Source organism: Giraffa tippelskirchi, chromosome 4, assembly GCF_054371585.1.
Source record: "Giraffa tippelskirchi isolate mGirTip1 chromosome 4, T2T-mGirTip1v1.2.pri, whole genome shotgun sequence".
Classification (NCBI taxonomy): Eukaryota; Metazoa; Chordata; class Mammalia; order Artiodactyla; family Giraffidae; genus Giraffa; species Giraffa tippelskirchi.
Genome location: NC_137278.1, coordinates 204,878,100 through 204,896,860, shown reverse-complemented (window position 1 = coordinate 204,896,860; position 18,761 = coordinate 204,878,100). Strand labels below are relative to the sequence as shown.

Sequence of the window (18,761 nt, the reverse complement as noted above, 5' to 3'; positions counted from 1 at the left end):
GCAACACTGGAAGTCAGAAAAGAGTGTAATAATATATTAAAATTGATGACTAACAATAACTGTCAATCTAGGATAGTTTTCTCAGCATATCCATTTTTCAAGAATGAGAATGAAATAAAGCTGCTTTGGCTAAACGAAAGTGGAACAAGTTTATCAGCTATATACCTTCATCTAAAGGATGCTGAGGTGGAAGGAAGGTGATCCCAGAAAGGCCGTCTAAGATGTAAGAAGGAAAGATGAACATGCAGGTAAGTTTGTTTAAAGCCTGTCAGAGAGGGCTCTGCTGTGACCTATTCCTGACAGCTGCACGTCGCTGTGGTAAGCCCTGAGGCAGAACCACGGACAGCCTGCGGTCTCTCTGACCACAATTGTGCCAGGTTCCTACTAGCCAGTCAACAGCAGAGCCCTTCCAATACCCTGCGTTTCTTGTGGCTCGTTGATAACCTTGCCCACTAACTTGAATTGGAAACTTTCAGATAACCGAAGCCAGACTATGACCATTTTCGACCATTTTCCCTTATTTCTTACTTGGTCTAATAACAGCAATATGTCTTCTCGCCTTATAAAGCTAGATTTGTGCTTATTCTCTAGTTTTTCAAGAATGAATACTATATTGTTTAGGAACAGGTACCCTGGTGGTAAAACTATGAAGAAAAATTTAAAAATGGTTAAAATAAAAGTCAGGATGATAGGAGATAGAAAGGGAGATGTGCATGTGATTGCCTAGAAGCTTCTAAGGTTCAAGCAGTGTTCTTATCCTTGATGGTGGATACATGGTTGTTCATTTTATCATTATTAAACAGTACATTATATTTATTGTTTATAAAATGTGATAAATATGACACCTTTAAGAAAATACATGGAATATAATGAAAGTGAAATATTAATTCTTAAATAATCATAATTAGAAGAGAAAAAAGGATGAAAATTAATTAATTTAGGGAATTCATTGGTGGGCCTGTGGTTAGGACCAGGTGCTTTCAATGCCCAGGTTTGATTCGTGGCCAGGGGACTAAGATCTTATAAGTCACGTGTCACGGTCAAAAAAAAAAAAAAGAGTTTAGCACCTAATTTAAAAAGCTAGAAAAAGAACAAGAGAATGAACATAAAGAGTAGAAGAGTAAAATTAACTAAGGCCAGGACACAGTGTGGTAAGATAATAAGCAAAGGCAAAATAGCATTAATGATATGTGAAGTTGACTTTAACAGACTAATAAAAACCCACAAACCTCTGCTAAGATTTCTTTGCACAGATCTTAAGTGTACAGAACTAAGTTTTGCCAAATGTATACACCCAGGTAACCATATGCTCACGTTCTTACCCAGTCAACACCCCACCAGAAGCAACCACTGATCTGATTTCTATCACCATAGATGAGTTTTGCTTATTCCAGAACTCCATATGAATATATGAATAGAATCATATAGTTTGCAATTTTTTTCTTTTAAGATCATTCGTGCTGCTGGTAGTGCTATGGTTTGCTCCTTTTTCTTAAGGATATACCACGTGGCAACTTCCTCATCTAATATCCTAGTTACAGACTCCCGGATTGTTGTGAGTAAACTGGCTATCAACGTTCTTATACAAGGCATTTTTGGGATATATGTTTTAATTTTTCTTGGAAAAATACCTACAAAAGAAATTGCTGGTTCATAGGGATATGTATATTTACTTTTAAAGAAACTGTCTATTAAGATTTATTAGAAAAAAAGAGAAAGCAAAAATAGTTCAAGACTGTAAAAAGGCACATAAGGGAAAACAAAAAACAAAAGGAAAGAAAAAGAATGTAAAAGGGTAAATAATTCCAAACACAAAAGATGAAAATGTAAGATAATACTATGAATAATTTTAAAAACTTGGACAAAATGCTAGAAAAATATAATCTATAGTAAACTGTTTCAGGAAGAATGGAAATATAAATTGATAAAATCACTTTGGGACTGTCTGGCAGTTTCTTTTTTTTGGCCTCACTGCGTGGCATGCAGAACTTTCTCAATCAGGGATCAAACCTGAGCCCCTTGCAATGGAAACGTAGAGTTTAAACCACTGGACCACCAGGGATGTCCTAGGCATTTTCTACCAAAGTTGCAAATATGCATACCCTATGACTCAGCAATTCCACTATTAGGTGCTCCTTAGGCAACCTTGTGGAGAAGGAAATGGCACCCCACTCCAGTACTCTTGCTTGGAAAATCCCACAGAGGAGCCTGGTAGGCTACAGTCCATGGGGTCGTGAAGAGTCGGACACGACTGAGCGACTTCACTTCCACTTTTCACTTTCATGCATTGGAGAAGGAAATGGCAACCGACTCCAGTGTTCTTGCCTGGAGAATCCCAGGGACAGCAGAGCCTGGTGGGCTGCCGTCTGTGGGGTCGCACAGAGTCGGACACGACTGAAGCGACTTAGCAGCAGCAGCAGCAGTAGGCAACCTTGATAACTTATACACCACTCACAGAACATTCTTCATAATGGTAAAAACCCAGAAAATATATAAATGTCCATCTATGGATATTTATCACATAAAGAAATTAAAACAGAAAAGTTTATAATATTTATTCATTTAAAAATAATAACAAACCCATTCATTACATGCTAAAGTAACATTTTAAATGAAAATAACTTTTTCTAATAAAGATAGTTAAAAAAGTGGCACTGCTTTGCTGCTGCTGCTGCTAAGTTGCCTCAGTCGAGTCCGACTCTGTGCGACCCCATAGACGGCAGCCCACCAGGTTCCCCCGTCCCTGGGATTCTCCAGGCAACAACACTGGAGTGGGTTGCCATTTCCTTCTCCAATGCATGAAAGGGAAAAGTGAAAGTGAAGTCGCTCAGTCGTGTCTGATACATAGCGACTCCATGGACTGCAGCCTACCAGGCTCCTCCGTCCATGGGATCTTCCAGGCAAGAGTACTGGAGTGGGGTGCCATGGCACTGGCTTTACATTTTTGCAAATCTCTATTTAGCATAGATAAATAGAAGACAGCTAGAGTCTCAAATTTGCTTCTGCAGTCAATTTGGAGTGATGTTTCATGTCATAAAACCTCTGGGATACTTAACTGTACAGCTGAGAGACAATAAGAGTGAAAAAGAGCACGTAACATTTTAGCATTCTTATGAAAATAGATTTAACTTCATAAACCACACTTCACCTGCTATTCTACACTTCAGCAATTACAATGAACAAACTATAGTGGCATGCGACAATATACTGTTGTATGAAAGAAGACATACATAGTATTTCAAATACATAAAGTTCAAACATAACTAAAACCAAAGCAAATAATATAAAACTACATTATTTATTAATTGTAAAATAAAAGGAAAAGCAAAGACATGATCAGTATCAAAACTGGGAGAGTGGTTACCCTATCAGGGAGAGGAGGAGCTATCATAGGGAGGGCAAAGACCACATGGAGGAAAAGCCTCTCAGGGTTGGGGGGACACAGTAAGGCCCTATTTCAGGGGCTGACAAGTTTTTTCTGTAAAGGGCTAGATAATATTTACTTTGTGGACCATACTGTCTCTGATGCAACTACTCAACTCTGCCCATGGTGGGGGGTCGGGGAGCAGAAATCACTGTGTCCAATGAAACTTTATTTTAAAAACAAAGTGAAAGGCTGGATTTGGCTCAGAGGGCTGTAGCTTGCTGATATGTTTTATTTCTTGATCTGGGTAATGGTTACATGAGTCTTTAAAATTACCCATTAAACTCTTCCTTTAAGGTTTAAGTACTTTCCCAGTAGTTGCATTTTACAATTAAGAAATGTAAAAATAAGTAGAAAGTCTCAGTATATTAAAGAAATTGAAGCATAGTTAAGAGGCCCACAAGAGATAATATCAGGCCCAAATAATTCCACAGGATGTTCTAACCAATTTCCAAAGAACTTTAATTCAAATCATTTTATAATATTAAAAAATAAACTGTTTGACACCTTGATGTGAAAACCAGAAAAAGACAGCATGAGAAAAATTATAAGACAATCTCACTCATGTACACAAATCAGAATAATACTAAACAACACACAAGCAAGTTGAAACCAGTTATGCCACAAGATAAGATGCTTAACTTCACTGGTAATAAAGGCAATGCAAATTAAGACCACAATGAAACCACAATGTCTTATTCCAACTAAAATGATAGAAATTAAGAAGTTTGATAATAGCAAGGGATAGAGAGAATATGGTCAACAGAATTATTTATACATATATGCTGGTAGGCATGTAAACAGGTACAAATACATGGGAAAAAAAATTATTTTACCCTGCTTGAGTAAAAAGAAAAGTTAAGCTCCCAAAACTACATATAGCAGTATGTAATTTTTATATAGTTCATAAAGAGGGAGGACTAATTAATATTGTTTGGGGAATCACGTCTATATGATAAAACTATTAAAAAAAAAAAACCCCAGGAGAATGACAAATAAAAATTTAGGATACTGCTTAGTGACCTTTGGGAGGGAGGCTGTAGGATGGCAGAGCATAAGGGTATGTAAGTAGACTGAACATACTGGCAATGTTCTTGAGTTCAGTCATTGGTTTATGAGTATTCATTAGAAAAAAAAATGTTTAATTTACATGTTTGCTATATTCATTTTTTTGAATTTACTGTAAATTAAAGTAGATAATTAAAAGTAGACTTAATAAAGGAATACAAGATTCTTTACTTGTAAGTCACTTGGGAAGAAAACCATAAAAAATAAGTTCCCTCACAGCTAAGCTATTGGTCAAATCTGCCTGCTCCCAAGATAAGCTTGGCCCACTGTTGGCACAAGACCTCAGTGTGGGAGTTTTACCACATGCAATGAGCAGAGGATTTAGACTAGAATAGTTGGCTCTGCATTAACGAGTTACCTCAAGTTTCTTTTCCTCTTCTGTTGAACAGGCATGTTAATAACTGCTCCTGTCTCACAGTGCTAATGTGAGGATCAAAGGAGAGCATGTCTGTAAAAGCATTTTATAAACAAAGGATTTATAAACGGCAGTTAGCTTGTGAAAGCTGAAGGTTAGGGGGCTGTGAGGCTAGAGCTGTTTCCTACTAAGGCATCTGAACCCAGAGGAAGTAGCACTGAAGGGGATCTACGTACCTTGATGAGCTGATTGTTCTTCACATAGTGCAAAGTGTTTGACCGGTTACCTCCAGCAACCACGGGTGGGTAAGCTAAGATGTCTGCACCACGGGCCCGGCATTCAAACTCAAACTGAAAAACAACAGCAAAGGATGACAATACAGGACTGGTGAAAGGATTTCCTTAAGGCTGCCCTGGCCTAGTCTCTCTTCAACAGCCCATACCTCCATTCAAGTACTTAAGTCAATACCGGAAAACAATTCATCATGTCTTTTTAACCAAAGTTTTATGTTCTAATTTCAGTCCATTTCTTTTATTCTCACCCCAATACTGTTATTCAACTCTATTACTAAATCTGTTCTTTTCTTCCAAGTGCTCTAACTTTCCTATGATTTTCAAACAGTTAAGTCCTGAAGAGAGCACAGAAAACTTATGATCAGGCTGAGTACAGAGAGACAGTCCAGATACTTTACATGTTACTTTTTTTTCTTATTTAGGTAAACACTGGAATACAGCTTGCATTTTTAACAACAGCTCCAAATTACCAATTTCAACCTTCCAAATAGCTACCAACCTACATGCTCTGGAAATATGAAAAAGGATGCTAAGCAAATGGTAAATTCTAATTTCGCTATGTCCTAGGATGAAGCTGGAGGCTGGTTCGTATCTGCTATTATCCACAGAACTGCCTCAGATTCTCTGCCTTTACATTTACCTAAACACTACGATTCTTCTTAACTCCCACTTGTGAAAGGCCTTCCTTCTTTATCTGTCCTTTGCAATTTTCTCCATTTAATTGTGAAAGAAAGTAAAAGTCGCTCAGTCGTGTTCGACTCTTTGTGACCCCATGGAATAGTTCATGGAATTCTCCAGGCCAGAATACTGGAGTGGGTAGCTGTTCCTTTCTCCAGGAGATCGTCCCAACCCAGGGATCAAACCCAGGTCTCCCGCATTGTAGGCAGATTCTTTACTAGCTGAGCCACTAGGGAAGCCGAAGAATACTGGAGTGGGTAGTCTACCTCTTCTCCAGCGGATCTTCCTGACCCAGGAATTGAATCGGGGTCTCCTGCATTGCAGGCAGATTCTTTACCATCTGAGCTACCAGGGTAGCTCTACATATTTTAGACTCACCTAATAAATTACCAGTGACATTTAAGAACCAAATCCTCTTCATGGATACCCTGGTCATGTCCATGAAAGCCAACTGGATGCCATATGCAAATCAAGAAAGTACATTTGCCTCCGACAAAACTTCCCCAGGCATTTAAAGCTCACCTTAGCATAAAGAAAGCCTTCTTCCACAGGGGCTTTACTGGCAAACATGGTCTCTATAAAAGCCTGCAAAGAAAATGAAGGACGAAAAGAACATAGTCCCATTTTAACTACATTGCTTATCCAAACACTCAAAATACTGGAGCTCAAATGAAAAGCACAGTTCTCTCAACTTTGTTGACCCGAAGTTATGGCTTTTGAGTACGATAACACAGCTTCCCAAAGGGGAAAATACTGCTTTCCGGAATAGTTGGCTGATGACAGACTTAGTGGAAGGGCATTCAACCTTCCCACTTAGAATATATCCTGTATGCTAGAATAAGCTACATGGAAACACATTAGTCATTTATGTTTCAAAATGCTTCTATAGCCTTAGAATATATGAAATTATGGAATGACTGGTTCAGCCTATAGCAGGGTTTCCCAACCTTGGCACTGTCAACATTTTGGGCCAGGTTATTCTTTGTTTGGGGGCTATCCTGTTCAGTGTAGGATGATAGTAGCATTCCCTAACTGTGATAATTAGATGCTGCCAAATGTCCCCTAGGGGACACAAAACTGCCCCCAGTTGAGAACCACCGGCCTACAATATAAGTAATTTAATTATTGGATTGGCTAATAAGGTCATTCGGGTTTTTCTGTAACATCTTATATAATGTGCCTTTGGTTTTATTTTGTTTTAGCTCCATTTCCTTCAAACCTTGCTTTTGTTCAACTCTACCATGAATGTATGCTCTCTTATATTTTATGTATCCATGTAAGCTAATCAAAATCCTTTTTGAAATGAGGTCCAGTGAGGAATTACAAACACATATGTTTACAAAGACAGAAAACATGACACACATATAATGTGGCTATCACATAGAATTACTGGGTTGGCTAAAAAGTTTGTTCAGGTTTTTCTGTAAGATTCTTTTTTTTAACCCTTTTCTTAGTGTAACTATTCCTAAGGAAACTATTTTGCCCAAATACCAAAAGTCTTATAGAAACATTCTAGATTAGAATGTTGGGAACCCTGAAGGAATATAATCACTGATAGCTAGAAGTTGTTTATTAAGAAAAATAAGGGCAAATTCTCTGTTATCATTACTAAATTGGTAGATTATAAAGGAATTACCAGACTTAATACTTCTAAGATGGTTTCCCTGTGGCTCAGACGGTAAAGAACCCACCTGCAATGTGGGAGACCCAGGTTTGATCCCTGGGTTGGGAAGATCCCCCGGAGAAGGGAATGGCAACCCACTCCAGTGTTCTCGCCTGGAGAATCCCAAGGACAGAGGAGCCTGACAGGCTACAGTCCATGCGGTCGCCGAGTTGGACATAACTGAGCGACTGACACTTTCACTTTCTTTCAATACTTCTAAATTTTAGGACAACATTGCCTAGCACTGACCCTGGTCAAGGTCTGAAACATGCTGGTTAATGGCACTGAGAAGAGTTTCCAAGCAATCTGTTATCAGCTTATCAGTATTGATAAGTTAAATTAATGGTTTGTTCTTGGATTCCCTGGGACCTCTGAAGGGCTCTGCTGTTTCATAGCAGGAATATAACAACACGATCAAAACCCTAGGATCCCTAGCTGAGATTCCTGGGGCTGCCTGGTTCCGAGGTGTTCTATGTTGTGTATCTGTGGTTCCAGAGCCTCTGAGAAAATGCATCTTCCCCAGTCCTGACTGAGGGAGGAGAACAGGACCCTGTACTCTGGACCTGGCTGATGGGTTATTGTTGTTCAGTGGTTAAGTCATATCTGACTCTTTGCGACCCCTTGGACTGCGGTGTGCCAGGCTCTCTTGTCCTTCACTATCTCCCCAAGTTTGCTCAAATTCATGTCTGTTGAGTCGGTGATGCCATCTAACCATCTCATCCTCTGCTACCCCCTTCTCCTTCTGCCTTCAATCTTTCCCAGCATCAGTCTTCCAATTAATCGGCTCTTCACATCAGGTAGCCAAAGTACTGGAACTTCAGCTTCAGCATCAATCCTTTCAATGAATATTCAGGGTTGATTTCCTGAATCAACTGAAAATTTTGACTGGTTTGATCTCCTTGCAGTCCAAGGGACTCAAGAGTCTTCTCAGCACCACAATCCGAGAGCATCAATTCTTCGGCGCTCAGCCTTCTTTATGGTCCAACTCTCATATCTGTATGTGTCAGCAAAGTCATGTCTCTGCTTTTTAATATGCTGTCTAGGTTTGTCATGGAGAAGGCAATGGCACCCCACTCCAGTACTGTTGCCTGGAAAATCCCATGGATGGAGGAGCCTGGTAAGGCTGCAGTCCATGGGGTCACTAAGAGTCGGACACGACTGAGCGACTTCACTTTCACGCACTGGAGAAGGAAATGGCAACCCACTCCAGTGTTCTTGCCTGGAGAATCCCAGGGACGGTGGAGCCTGGTGGGCTGCCATCTATGGGGTCACAGAGTTGGACACGACTGAGGTGACTTAGCAGCAGTAGCAGTAGCAGGTTTGTCGTAGTTTTCCTTCCAAGGAGCAAACATCTTTTGTATTTCACGGCTGCAGTCACCATCTGCAGTGATTTTGGAGCCCAGGAAAATAAAATCTGTCACTGCTTCCACATTTCCCCCTTCTGTTTGCCATGAAGTAATGAGACCGGATACTATGGTCTTAAGTTTTTGAATGTTGAGTTTCAAGCCAGCTTTTTCATTCTTTTCTTTCACCCTCATCAAGAGGTTCTTTAGTTCCTCTTCACTTTCTGCCATTAGAGTGGTATCATCTGCATATCTGAGGTTATTTCCCCTCACAATCGTGATTTTAGCTTGAGCTTCATCCAGTCCAGTATTTTGCATGATGTACTCTGCATATAAGTTAAATAAGCCAGGTGACAATATACAGCCTCGATGTACTCCTTTCCCAACTTTGAATAGTCTGTTGTTCCAAGTCCAGTTCTGTTGCTTCTTGACCCACTGTACCCTTATACTGTTTCTTTCTCCTTCAGTAACTCAAGACTTGTAAGCACTACCACTGTCTTTTAACAACTGACCTGTTTAACTGCCATTTGTTAGTACACCTGGCATCTAAATTCATTCTTTTTTTTTTTTTAAACCCGATATAAAATTCGCATTACATAAAATTAAAATTCACTACAGTGAACAATTCAGGGAATTCTCTGTGCTTCCACCACAGGGGGCATAGGTTTGGTTCCTGGTTGGGGGACTAATAGCCCACAAGCTGCACCTCGTGGCCAAAAAAAAAAGTGAACACTTCAGTGGCATTTAGTCTATTGACAATGCTGGGCAGCCTCCACCTCTGTCTAGTTTAAAAACATTTTTACCACCTCAAAAGAAATGCCCTACCCAATAAGCAGTTACTTTCCCCATATTCCTGTCACCCTAGACCCTGGCAAGCATCAATCTGCTTTTGGTTTCTATGGATTTACATATTCTGGATATTTCACATAAACGGAATTGCATAATGTGTGGCCTTTTGTGTCTGGTCTGTTTCACTTAGGATAATGGTTTCACGGTTCATCAACGTTGTGGAATGTATCAGCATTTCATTCCTTTTTATGGCTGAGCAGTATTCCACTGTATGTATAGATAGATATATATACTAGATTTTGCTTATGCATTCATCCATGGATGGTCGTAAGAGTTGTTTGCACCTTCTGGCTATTGTCAATAGTGTCACAACTTCGCTCATAGCTCAGTCGGTAAAGATTCTGCCTGAAATGCAAGAGATCTGGGTTCAATCTCTGGGTCAGGAAGATCCTCTGGAGAAGGAGATGACAACCCACTCCAGTACTCTTGCCTGGAGAATCCCACGGATAAAGGAGTCTGGCAGGCTACAGTCCATGGGGTCGCAAGAACTGGACACTCAGTTCAGTTCAGTCGCTCAGTCGTGCCCGACTCTTTGCAACCCCATGAACTGCAGCACGCCAGGCCTCTCTGTCCATCACCAACTCCCGGAGTTTACCCAAACCCATGTCCATCGAGTCGGTGATGCCATCCAACCATCTCATCCTCTGTCGTCCCCTTCTCCTCCCGCCCCCAATCCTACCCAGCATTAGGGTCTTTTCCAATGAGTCAACCCTTCGCATGAGGTGGCCAAAGTATTGAAGTTTCAGCTTCAACATCAGACCTTCCAATGAACACCCAGGATTGATCTCTTTTAGGATGGACTGATTGGATCTCCTTGCAGTCCAAGGGACTCTCAAGTGTCTTCTCCAACACCACAGTTCAAAAGCATTAATTCTGCGGCGCTCAGCTTTCTTCACCGTCCAACTCTCACATCCATACGTGACCACTGGAAAAACCATAGCCTTGACACTACTTAGTGACTAAACCACCACCACCATTGTTTGAGCACCTGTTTTTAATTCTTTTGGGTATATACCTAAGAGAAGAACTGTCAGGTCATATAATAATTGCTTAATTTTTTTCAGGAACCCCCAAGTATTTTCCACAGTGACTGAACACTTCTACTGGTAATGTGCAAGTAAGTAAGTAAATGTCGCTCACTCATGTCCAACTCTTTGCGACCCCATGGACTGTAGCCTACCAGGTTCCTCCGTCCATGGGATTTTCCAGGCAAGAATATTGGAGTGGGTTGCTGTTTCCTTTTCCAGGAGATTTTTCAAACCCAGGGATTGAACCCAGGTCTCCCGCATCGTAGGCAGACACTTTACCATCTGAACCACCAGGGTAATGTACAAAGGTCCCAATTTTCCCACATCCTTGCCAACATTTGTTATTTTTTTAAAAAGATTTTTATTTAGTTAGTTAGTTATGGCTGTGCTGGGTCTTCATTATTGCGTGCAGGCTTTCTCTAGTTGCGGCCAGTGGGGGCTACTCTCTAGCTGTGGTGCACGGGCTTCTCATGGTGGGGGTTTCTCTTGTTGCCCAAGCTCTAGAGCACAGACTCAGCAGCGTGGTGCTCAGGCTTAGTTGCCCAGAGGCATGTAGGATCTTTCCTGACCAGGGATTGAAGCCATGTCCCCTGCACTGGCAGGTAGACTCTTTACCATTGAGCCACCAGGGAAGCCCAACATTTGTTATTTATTTTTTAATAAGGTATATTATTAGTTATGAAGTGGTATCTGATTTTGATTTGCATTTCCCAAGCAGCTAATGATATTTTAAGCATTTTTTCATGTGCTTAGGTCATTTATCTTTGGAGAGATGTCTATTCAACTTTCACTCATTTTACAATTGGCTTTTTTTTTTCTGTTGGTCGTGCCAAGAAACTTGCAGGATCTTAGTTCCCCGACCAGGGGCTGCACTGTCACCCTCAGCGGTGACAGTGTGGAGTCCTAACCACTGGGCTATCATGGAATTTCCTGTTTTGTTTTTGAGTTGCAAGAATTCTTTACATATTCTGAATACTCGACCTTTATCAGATATATGACTTGCAAACATTTTCTCCCATTCTGGAAGTCGCCTTTTTACTCTCTTGAAAAATGCCCTTTGAAACACAACTCTTTTTAATTTTGATCAAATCCAATTTATCTATTTTTCTTCTGTGCTTATTTTGGTGTCATATCTAATAAATTCAAATTCATAAAGATTCGGCTTTGTATTTTCTCCTAGGAGCTTTATATACTTGTAGCTCTTGAGGTTAGGTGTTTGATCTATTTTGAGTTAATTTTTGTATATGGTGTGAGGTATGGGTCCAACATCTTTATTTCACATGTGGACACCCAACTGTTCCAGCATACCTGAATTATTCTTAAAACACATGGTTAAGGCATTATTTTGAAAGAAAAAGGATGATTCTGATAAGAGGGATGAAAATAAAACTCTGAGCTTGGGTGACTGCCAAACCACTGCTGGTTTGAAGTAGTACTGGCTTTTATTTTTTTTATTTTTTTTTTAAAGTCTTTATTGAATTTGTTACAGTGTTGTTTCTGTTCTATATTTTGTTTTTTTGGCCCAGAGGCATGTGGGATCTTAGCTTCCTGACCAGGGATCGAACTTGCACCCCCTCATTGGAAGGTGAAGACTCAATCGCTGGACCACCAGGGAAGTCCCAGTACTGGCTTTTAAATCAGTGGAATCTGAAAAAGAATCTGAACCTTAGCAGCTAGCATAATGGATCGGAAAGGAATAGCAAACTGACAGCAGGTGTGGCTTTGGTCTCAGAAAGCTTACTCTTTTTCAGAAGAGTCTCACCCATTTTGGGCAGCAGGTGGAGCTGTAACCAAAGAAACTTGCGCCACTGTTAACCAGTGAGGCTTCTGAGACACGCTACAACTAAGATAATTCAAGTATGGCAAACTGTCTGGTGGAGGACAAAACAAAATCAGAGACCTTTATCTAGTAAGGTTTAGTATGTACAATACTATGTAAAGAACTCTGCAACTAAAAAACAAAAATATATATAGTTCTATTAGAAAACAGGCAAAAGAGCTGAATGGACATCTCTCCAAAGATGATATATAAAGGTCCAACAAGCACAGAAAGATGCTCAATGAGTGATTAGGAAAACGCAAATCAAAACCAAAATGAGATACCATTTCTTTTGTGTGTGTGAGAAAATTATTTATTTATTTTTGGCTGCTCTAGTCTTTGCTGCGTGTGGACTTCCTCTAGTTCTGGGGAGTGGGGGCTACTATCTAGCTGCAGTGCGAGGGCTACTCATTGCAGTGGCTTCTCTTGTTGCAGAGCAGCGGCTCTAGGGCGCCCACGTTTCTGCAGTTGTGGCGCATGGGCTCAGTAGTTATGGTTCATTGGCTTAGTTGCCCCGGGGCATGTGGGATCTTCCTGGACCAGGGATTGATCGAACTGATGTCCCCTGTATTGCAAGATTCCTTTTTTTTCCGCAAGGAAGATTCTTAACCACTGGACCACCAGGGAACCCCAAGACACCACTTCACATCCATTAGGGTGGCTATCAACAAAACAAAACCCCCAAATCAAAAAACAAGTGTTGGTGTGGATGCAGAGAAATTGGAACCCTTGTACACTGCTGGCAGAAATGCCAAATGGTGAAGCCACTATGGAAAACAGTTTCAAGGGAGCAATCAATGGGTGACATAAAAGGGAAAATTTAACATAATTTTGTGCCTCAAGAGATGCTTAAAGCAAGACAATACTATTTCTCTTAGCCTTGACTCAGAAGCCCCTTGGGGTGGAGGGCTCTGATGAAATCTCTCCCTCTTTTGAAGAGCCTAAAACAGAGCTACACAATAGCCAATGTAACAAACACACTTCCCAGAGTGACATACATCTTCAAAATGGACAAGAGATGAGAGCTCTGTGTTTGACTATATGAAACAATACAAATGTAGCTAGTTTTGGGGTTTTTTTGTTTTTGATTCTCACGTCATAGGATGGATCTGTTATAGAGGAGCTATGTTGGGAAGCAACCTGTGGGAATATTTAACAGGTTGAACTTGAAAAACACTGATTAATAATAATCTAAATGAACATTATGTAGTCATCAATTGTGATTATGGTTTAAAAGAGGTACCACAATATGATGTGTCCTCTACTCTATTTTGATGAGATCAAAGGTTTATACTTGGTCTCTGTGAGAGCTGTTACAGAGCAGGAATATGCCAATGAGACCAAAATCCAAAAATCCCTAGCTGAGATTCTTGGGGCTCCCTGGTTCCGAGGTGTTCTATGCATGCATTTGTGGGTCCTGAGCCCTAGAGAAAATGCACCCTGCCCAGTCCTTACTGAGGAAGGACAACAGGAGCCTGCACTCAGCTTTTCTGGACATGGCTGTGAGACAGCCATTGGTGGTGATAGCTCTTCTCACGTTAATGCTGTTGGTAAACTGTGCCCTTCTCCTGTGATAAACTGATAATTTATAAGCATGGTCATTTTAGGTCCCATGAATCTACTTTAATAAGCTCTGCCACTATTACTGTAATTATGATAAGGAAAGGAAATAAAATGAATTAACTTATGTTGTTCCAAGGAGAAACAACTAAGATCATGGATAAAAAGATACAAGAAGGATATCTGATTTGCCTTCCTAAGTACTGCACAAGTCTCTAGACACACTCGGTAAACATCAAAGCACAAGCTAAATGTCCATGTGCCGTGAGACTACTGCCCTGGCTACACAACCTCAAGGTGCCCATTGAACCCTAAAAGCTGGACTTTTTTAATTTGGGAAGAACTTTTTCAGTAGGAACCATACCTGTGATGTCAGCTTCCCAGCAACCTGCATCCGTTCAATTTCTGCAGGAGATTTGATCAGCCTGAGGCGCTGTACCAGCTGCTGCACAGCCCGAACCTTGTTCTTGCTCCTGGCTTTGACCTCTGCCAGCTGCTGCATGTAGTCACAGTGGAGCTGTTTGTGAGCAGGCCTCATCCAGTCATACCACAGGGTATGTGTCTCAGCTTAAAACAGATTTAAAATAAGACAGCAACAAGAAGTATAACCTATCATAGACTTGAAGAGTCAAAACTATTTTAAAATTTGTAGTATAAACTCTAAAGGGTTGAACACGCTCTCTCAGGACCTGAAGGAATGGGTCATAAGTCATTGGGAAGGCCCTTCTTGAAAATGGCATGATATTTTGAGAATGGATATATGGCTTTTTCTGCCCTCAAACCTCACCAGTGTTTTTTTGTAAAGACAATAGATGAAACTAGAGCTTTACTAATACTGAACACAGAAGGACAGAAAAAGTACTCAGCTCACAACCTCATGGTTAAAAGTGCTCCATCCCTTAGTTTCAAACAGTGTCAGTACTGGTGAGAGGGGGTCTCACAGCTGATAACCCACATGCATCCAGCAGACCTGTTCTCTTTCACCTGCCACGTGTTCTCATTACAGACAACCACAGTTCACCTTTTCACTTTAGAGACCCAAGGAAATGGTTGATTTTTGCTCGAGACTTAAGGTAAGGCACACCATGAAAATTTTTTCCACTTACACCATGTCTCTATTTGTTTCTCCCCTTTTTATTTTCTGACAGAAACCTATGAGTAGTATTCCCAACAATTTAAATCTGAAGATTTCTATGTTTCATACAATGGACTTGGGACAGAAGAGCGGAAAAAGCCCTAAAAATTTTGATTGGGTATGCATTAGTGATACAATCTCCAAAATATTTTTATTTTAAAATAAAAATGATTTTAAATGTAGACTACACGTAAAACTCTAATCTTACTTTCAACAGAGATTTAGTTGTTGTAATTTTTAAAAAGTAAAACAACCATGACTATTTGCTGTCATTTTATAAAATCATAGGCCAATCTTTTTAGGCTTTTAAAACCTTTTTAGATTTTAAACTTTTAATCCAGGATTGTTGGAAGCAATTTTGAAATCCTCTTTTAATTGGAGAATGACTTCAGAAATGTTTATAAATCTTATAAGAATATCAGACTGAAATTTTACAATCAAATACCTTATTTTGTCTAAAATCAATATTTTATAACTTGATCATCTATCTTACTTACCAAATTTGGCTCTAAGTGACTTTTGGACACTTTAAAAAATAAAATACTTCCTGGAGCTATAGATGTATAAGAATCACTAAGGATAGTTTATAATGTAGTATACATTCTGAAAAGTTCTAGAAAAGGAATCTCAAAACAATGAGTGATCACAATTTTACTAGAATAAATATAGAGAAAGCGACGTTTTCAAGGGGCATAAACTCAACTGTGTACATGAACCACCAGAGAATCTTGTTAAAACGCAGATTCTGATAGGAAGTATGAAGTGGGGGCCACCGATTTTACACTTCCAGTTATCTATTCTGCATTTGCAGTTCTATAATGCATCACCAGGTGTTTCTGCTGCTGGTGAAGGATAGATCATTCTTTGAGAATACTGCCTGTTTTTGAAGAGTTGGCAAAAGTGGTAAGATAAGTAGTAGGCAAGGGTCAACAGACTGGTCAGTAATCTTGAAGAGTGGCCCATGTCCATCCTCCACATCAAAATCCTCTTTCTGGGATTTCACACTAGAACAGTTTCTGTGAATGAATAATCTAATGAAGATTTAGCAAATGAATAAACGAAATCCTTCAAGTTTTATGGAAAAGCTTTATATTCTTTCACAGTGCCAAGGGAAATGCTGCCATGCTAATAGTTTTAGCAAATGGAGAACAAATGGGCAAGAAGGTCTTAGTCCCAACCTGGTCTGTGATCTGACTTCTGCTCCCATCTGTTACCTTTCAGTTTGGGTACAAGATGTTGAAATTCCTCCAGCGTATAGGCTTCATCCACTCCAGTTAGAGCTATTGCTCCATCGGTGCCAGATCGAGGGCCATCCCAAAGTTCTCGACTGGGGTCTCTCCGAGGCACAAAAAGCATGGCCTTGTGTGCTGGTAACTTCTTGCCAGGGAGGCTCTGAAGGACCAGAATGCTATCGGGCTCTTGGAATCCACACAGGTACAGGAAATTGTTGTCTTGGTGGAAAGTATAGGGGATATCATTGCTCATGTAGTACGTAGGGTTGGACAGCAGTACCACTGTGTGGTCTGTACCACTCTGCTCTTGTACTTCCTTGTGGATCAGAGACATTAGTTTGTGTCTGCGAAGGGCATATTCCACCTGGGATAGTCCTGGCGTCACCTCCCCTAGAAATGACAGATAACAGTGAAGCTTCGCATTTCTATAGTGGCAGAGTATTGATACTTGAGACAGTTTAATATTAGATGAAGACACTCAAGTTCATTTCTTCAATTTATGCCCAATCTCCTCACAGCACATGGCAAAATTAAGGAGATAACCCAGGTTTCAAATTTTTATTCCACTGAAAAAATTTGGAAGAAATGATAGTTAAATGTGGTCCTGCCTGAAAACTGGGATCACAACCCCTTAAGATCTTTTCCAGCTCTCTGGTTCATTCTTTTCCTCATTTGCTCAAATATTAACATTATTATGCGGAAGGCACTCTCAGGGACACAATCCAAGTTGCCCTTAAGTTTCAATATACAAGGTGAGGCGAAGGATCACATTTTCTGTGTAAGATTTCCCCAAAAGAATGTAAGCTACTTGAAGACATCGAATTTTGTCTGTTTGCCCAATGCTATATTCTCAGGGCCCAGAATAACAACTGGAATATAGCAGGCCTTTGAACTCTAGTAATATTATCTACCTCTTGGGGCTGTCAAGAGAAATCAAATCTGATAAAGTAAGTGGTTCTTAAAGACTTGAAGATGCCCTAGAGAATCTTTTGAAAGCTATGGATTTATTCTGTTTACTAACCTCCGTGTAGGCACATACAAACTTTTGACATATAATTTCAAGAGTCTCAGATTCCTTTAAGCTCACCCAAACAACCCATTTTAGGAACCTTTGAAGAGTTATATCTTAGTTCTTAATACTAGTATCTAGAAGACTGCCTGGCTGCTAGCCCAGTGATGCCTGCGTGAATGCTTCACTTCTGAAATGGAAATTATGCCTGCTTTCACTTCAGGGTCTCAAACAAAAGAATTACTAAAACAGTTGTTTCCTAAGCCTACATGTAACAATATTAAGAGTAAAACAACTTTTAATGCTTACTCAATGCTTACTATGTGTCTGTACTATTCTAATTATTTACATGTATCAACTTATTTGGGCTTCCCTGGTGGCTCAGTGGTAAAGAATCCACCTGATAATGCAGGAAATGCAGGTTTAATCCCTGGGTCAGTAAGATCCCTTGGAAAAGGAAATGGCAACCCACTTCAGTATTCTTGCCTGGAAAATCCCATGGACAGAGGAGCCTGGTGGGCTACAGTTAACAGGGTCACAAACAGTTGGACATGACTTAGTAACTAAACAACAAAAATCAATTTATTTAATCTTCACAATGACTTTGTGATGTAGGAAACTAATTATTATTCCCTGTGGTAGTCAGTCTCTGTATGCAAGTATGAGAAAATGGCCATGAAACACTGCTGTATATAAGAAATTAATATCAAGATGCACAGTGTGTTCCCATTATTTAAAAAAAAAAAATTAAAGGAGAGAGAAAAAAAGAATTTAGAAAAATTTGGAAAAGAATCACAATTTTATAAGTGGTAACCTATGGAGAGTGAGATAAACTGAAATTCTCTAACATGATTTTTTATATTATTTGAATTTTGTTTCAGTGAGTATAAACTCTTACAATTAAAATCTCAAATAAAGAGATAAAGAGGCTAAAAAAGGGAAACCATGGACAGTCCATTCCATACTCATAATCTATAATGGTTTTCTATTGTCCATTAGATCAAATTCAAACAACTGAGCTATTTTGACATTTACATTTAATAGTAACATATTAATGTTCTCTACCAGGTAACTTCAACTTATCTGGCCAACACTTTTGGGTAACAGCTTTACTGAGATATTTTCATACCATACAATTTCATACCATACAATTCACCCACTTATAAGTTATAGAATTCAAAGCTTTTTGGTGTATTTATAGGTTTGTGCAACCATTACCCAAAACAATTTGAGAAAATTTCATCACTCCAAAAAGAAGCCCCACACCAATTAGCAGTCCTTCTGTTTCCTCTGAATCCAGCCCAG

At 39.8% G+C, this 18,761-nt stretch overlaps 1 protein-coding gene across 13 annotated transcripts in view; it reads right to left on the bottom strand.

The window, feature by feature from the left end:
- Nucleotides 1-18,761, bottom strand: part of XPNPEP3 (X-prolyl aminopeptidase 3) — a 48,893-nt gene that overhangs the window by 11,695 nt on the left and 18,437 nt on the right. For 11 of the 13 annotated variants that reach the window (XM_081587592.1, XM_081587593.1, XM_081587587.1 and 8 more), the window contains 4 exons: nucleotides 16,430-16,837; nucleotides 14,445-14,647; nucleotides 6,341-6,403; nucleotides 5,084-5,197 (listed from right to left, as the gene is read on the bottom strand). In XM_081587592.1, the coding sequence (XP_081443718.1) occupies nucleotides 5,084-5,197; nucleotides 6,341-6,403; nucleotides 14,445-14,647; nucleotides 16,430-16,781 (732 nt within the window). In that variant the 5' untranslated portion in view covers nucleotides 16,782-16,837. The remainder of the gene's footprint in view (nucleotides 1-5,083; nucleotides 5,198-6,340; nucleotides 6,404-14,444; nucleotides 14,648-16,429; nucleotides 16,838-18,761) is intronic. The other 2 variants (XM_081587596.1, XM_081587586.1) reach the window with 1 other exon arrangement.